This window comes from Sinocyclocheilus anshuiensis, unplaced genomic scaffold (genome assembly GCF_001515605.1).
Source record: "Sinocyclocheilus anshuiensis isolate Anshui unplaced genomic scaffold, SAMN03320099.WGS_v1.1 scaffold665, whole genome shotgun sequence".
NCBI classification, from domain to species: Eukaryota; Metazoa; Chordata; class Actinopteri; order Cypriniformes; family Cyprinidae; genus Sinocyclocheilus; species Sinocyclocheilus anshuiensis.
This window is the reverse complement of record NW_015537961.1, coordinates 572,571-576,882: the sequence shown is the minus strand read 5'-3', so window position 1 is coordinate 576,882 and position 4,312 is coordinate 572,571. Positions and strand designations below refer to the sequence as shown.

The following is a 4,312-nucleotide window of genomic DNA, read 5'->3' as shown; positions in this document are numbered from 1 at the left end:
AAGGTTCCGTGAAAACGTTTCAGCTTTTATTTTCCTTTTTCGCCCTGAAGAAGATATCACAGGTTCATCAAGTTCGTCAAAATTATCCATCCTCGATCACGTTTAGTCAGCTTTGATGAAACTCCTCTCAGCTAGCACGTCTTTTCAAAGTGAAAGTAGCCTTGTCACAACAAGAGCGCTTGTCGGCTTCTTCAGTAAAACATGAACTTGCGATGCCTTGAAAGTGGAAAGAACCAGCTTTTTTGACAAAACGTGTTTAGGGTTCAGATCGCGCTATATGTGGAGAATAATGCATGGCAATCAGCTCTTTTTTTTTTTTAAGTGCAAAGTCCATTTTTAGTGCCTTATTGTTTCATTTGATTTATACCGGATTAATTTTTGTCTATGTGCAGATAAGTTGACGGATCCCTTCCTAAATCAGATTTATAGCAGTCTTATACTCAAAGTGGTTAAAGCAGCTATATGAGTTTGGGTGAGTGTGTGGAATGGGATTCATCTGCTGGTATGATTGGTTTATTTGGGAGTTAATTGTTTAGGCCACTAAAAGCAACATTAAGACACTTCAAATACAGTAAGAGTTATTTGTTGTTTAATTTAATTTACCATTGGCCATTTCCACATACTCTGAGACTTTGAAATCTCTAGAGCGTGTAAAGCATTCAAATAAAACTATGTCTAAAAAGAGTTGTATTGTAATTTCCTAATGCTAACAATTAGGTTGGGCCTTAGATTTGATTAAATTTAATCTTGCCCTCCAAGCTTGTGCCAGCGTGACTCATTAAGTGTCTGGTTTAAAAGGCCAGGAGAGACCAATCTATTCTGAGGCTGAATTTAGCCAGTGGCGAAGGTCTCTCACTTCTTTTTATCCAATTAATTTCTCCGCTGGCACAATCATCAAGCAATTCCAGTTTTCAAGGACGGAAAACCATCTGCAATAGGTTACAGATCAAAGTGAATCTTTCCTCTATCGATCTGAGAACCGTCAGTAGATTAACAGGGCTTGATTGAAGTGAGTTCTGTCCTAAATCAGCTCTGTAAACGTGCAGACGTAATATACTTGGCATGTGTCTCTTCTCATTATTGATCTGTACGCTGATGTTCGATCCCTGTAAACTGTACCGGTCCACACAGAAGATCGGTGTTGCCCACTGGACTCCAAACGGATCCTGGATGGGAAGCGATTGAGCCACCTCTGCTGTCCTTTTAAGAGATATTTTTAGGTCTTTTTATTTTTTAGATAATGGCTTTAGTGGGAAAAAGACGTATTGATTTATGTTTGATGAATTTAGGTAAATTTGGCCACTTTCGGCATTGAGATGATAGTCAAAAAGGGGCCCAATTTACCTCAAATCTATCTATCTATCTATCTATCTATCATTTTATCTATCTATCGTTCTATCCTATCGTTCTATCGTTCTGTCTTTCCTATCTATCTATCTATCTATCTATCTATCTATCGATCTATCGTTCTATCTATAGTTATATCGTTCTATCTATAGTTATATCGTTCTATCTATCGTTCTATCGTTCTGTCTTTCCTATCTATCTATCGATCTATCTATCGTTCTATCGATCTATCTATCGTTCTATCATTCTATCTATAGTTCTATCATTCTATCTATAGTTCTATCATTCTATCTATAGTTCTATCGTTCTATCTATCGTTCTATCGTTCTGTCTTTCCTATCTATCTATCTATCGTTCTGTCTATCGTTCTGTCTATCGTTCTGTCTATCGTTCTGTCTATTGTTCTATCTATCTATCCTTCTATCTATCATTCTATCTGTCTACTGTTCTGTCTATCTATCCATTGTTCTATCGATTTATCTTTCTGTTGTTCTGTATTCTTCTGTATTAATTTAATCAAATTTCAATTTAGTTACAAATTGCAATGTCAATTTATTTTAATTATACTTCCTTACAGTCAAATTCAAATTACACATTTTGTTTGTTACCTCAGTTCAGTAAATGCTTTTGATCTAAAATGCAACAAACCCAGTATGGGTTAGTCTGTAATTATTATAATTAGACTTATTTGGCAACAGTAGGCATGTATGTTATGTCCACATTCAGATAGCAAGTGTGTAATTGTGCTCTAAATCAAACTCTCCACTGATGTCTTTTGTTCAGTAAAGGTTTCCAGTTAAACTCTTCTTAGATTGATGGTGCGGCTGAGCTGCTTTTCCCCAGCTGTTATGAAAGAAGCTGTGTAATGCAGTTAGCACCTCCTTTCCTTGTTTATTCCATTTCAGCCTTTATTTCACATTACATAACCCAGCCTCTAGACAAATCATCCAATATCACACACATTTATTGTGCCTGCTAATGAAGCTTTTTTCCTGTTTGCAGTGCAACTTGACACTATAAACCGCTCGCCGTGTGAAAGCAGCTGCTTGCTTACTTCTCTGTTTCTTCTACTTTCCTCGGCTTCTTTTGCTCAGTGGAGCCGAGAGCTTGTTGTCTTTCCTTCTGAAGGCTCTAGACGAGCGGTCCAGGTACATACACACACCCCCACTGTGTATGTTTGTGCTCACGACGTTAGTGAACTTTCCCTTCGACCCCTGACCTTTCTGTTCTCCTCACTGAGTGTAAATGTCTAGTTGAAATTCTCCCTGCTGTGCTGCAGCGACCCTCCTCTCCTCGCTCACCTCGACACTTTCTGTCAGACTCAGACATAGCCTGTAGTGCTCGTATCAACAGTTGCTCATAGACACATACACCAGTAAAGGCCAATGGGTCACCAAGTGTGTTAAAACTGCGGCGCTAGTGCCAGACAGCTGTGATGACATTGTCCAGCGCCTGCGGGCTTTGAGTTAGTTTTAATACGTCCTCTTCACTATTGCACTTGTTTGGATTTTCGCTGCATTGCTGAGTTGTTATTTTTATCCAAGACGAAATACGTAAAAGACGGCACACATCTTAATGTGACCTTTTCACAATATTAATTAACTCATCTCCAGTTTTTACACACTCACTGAGTATTTTTAACTCTGCTGCCGCTTGTATATTTTACGTTTCGTCTAGCATTATTAAGGATATTCCAGAAGAACTGAAGCTGTGCATGGAAATGTCTGTCATTGTTTTCCCTGTGGACACCTGTCAGCCCAAGGCTGAGCCTGATTCTGGGTCTGTAATAGGCTGTTGAATACAGCAGGTTTAACCGTAATATATACTAGTTAGGGATGTTCATGTTAACCGTTAACCGACTGTAAGAATTTTGACCGATTAACACAATCAGTTAAACAGTTTAAAAAGAATTTTTTTTTTTTTTTTCAGTAATTTATCAAAATATAGAAAAAGTTTTGCTGCATGGTTAAAATACGCTACGCTTGTAAAAAAAAAAAATTTTAGAGAAAAAAAAACAAGTTGCGTATGTCACATTTTATTATTTCATTCAGAAATAGACGCGAAATTTTTACAAACATTATAATAAACACTCTAAACATAGCTAGGCTATTTTAGTTCCCCTCACTCCACAACAAATCCTTTCAATTAACAGTATTTAGAAAATAACAAGAATTAAAAATATAAGAGAAGCTATAGCTATATAAACGACAAGCCAAAACGAATTCATTTAGGCTAAAACGAATCTGAAACCAATGTTGGGTCTCTCATTTGACACAAAATCAAATGCTTCCGTATTCGAGATGTATTTGAATGCCAAATTATTATTTATTATGTACTTCACTCACGTTCCAATGTCCACGTAAAACAAAATGTTTTGCATAACATCACGGCAGTACGGTGACAACACTTAACGGCACAGATTTTACTACATACTTAAACTGAGCAGTGTGTTTTTTTCCATATGTTTGACTGACTGTATTTTATTATGATAATGAACAGGCTGCATTGTCAAGCTAGCAAAGCTTAACTTTGTGTGCGCATCCGGCGCAATCACTTGAATTTTTTCCTTCTAACAGTGGAAGCAACTACTCCTTTTAGTCATAAAGATAATCAGAATTGTAAAAGGTTTGCCTTTATTTGTGTACATTCACAATAAATACAACTCTTTGTGCTTTTGTAAAATAAGCCTAAAGAAAAATAGGATGCCGTTTTCGGCCGTCTGGTTTCCTTTTGCGCAGCACAAAAATGAACCGAAACTCTGCATACTAGGCTACTTGTTGCACAGTTTTTCTTTCGTTTTCTTAATTTATTATTTAAGTAAAAATATATTTCTCGTATAGGCCTATTTATTGGTTATATATATAGCCTAGCTTTATTATGTTTTTCTCCGCTCGCATAAGCACTGCAGGTGTGTGATGTGATGCATGTGAATCCTCATGTTCTGTTGTTTACTGCTTTTTGCGCA

At 36.9% G+C, this 4,312-nt stretch overlaps 1 protein-coding gene across 1 annotated transcript in view; it reads left to right on the top strand.

The window, feature by feature from the left end:
• LOC107667119 (signal-induced proliferation-associated 1-like protein 2) overlaps nucleotides 1-4,312 on the top strand; it is a 156,300-nt gene that overhangs the window by 125,752 nt on the left and 26,236 nt on the right. The window contains exon 17 of the mRNA XM_016458708.1: nucleotides 2,442-2,495. Within this exon, the coding sequence (XP_016314194.1) occupies nucleotides 2,442-2,495 (54 nt within the window). The remainder of the gene's footprint in view (nucleotides 1-2,441; nucleotides 2,496-4,312) is intronic.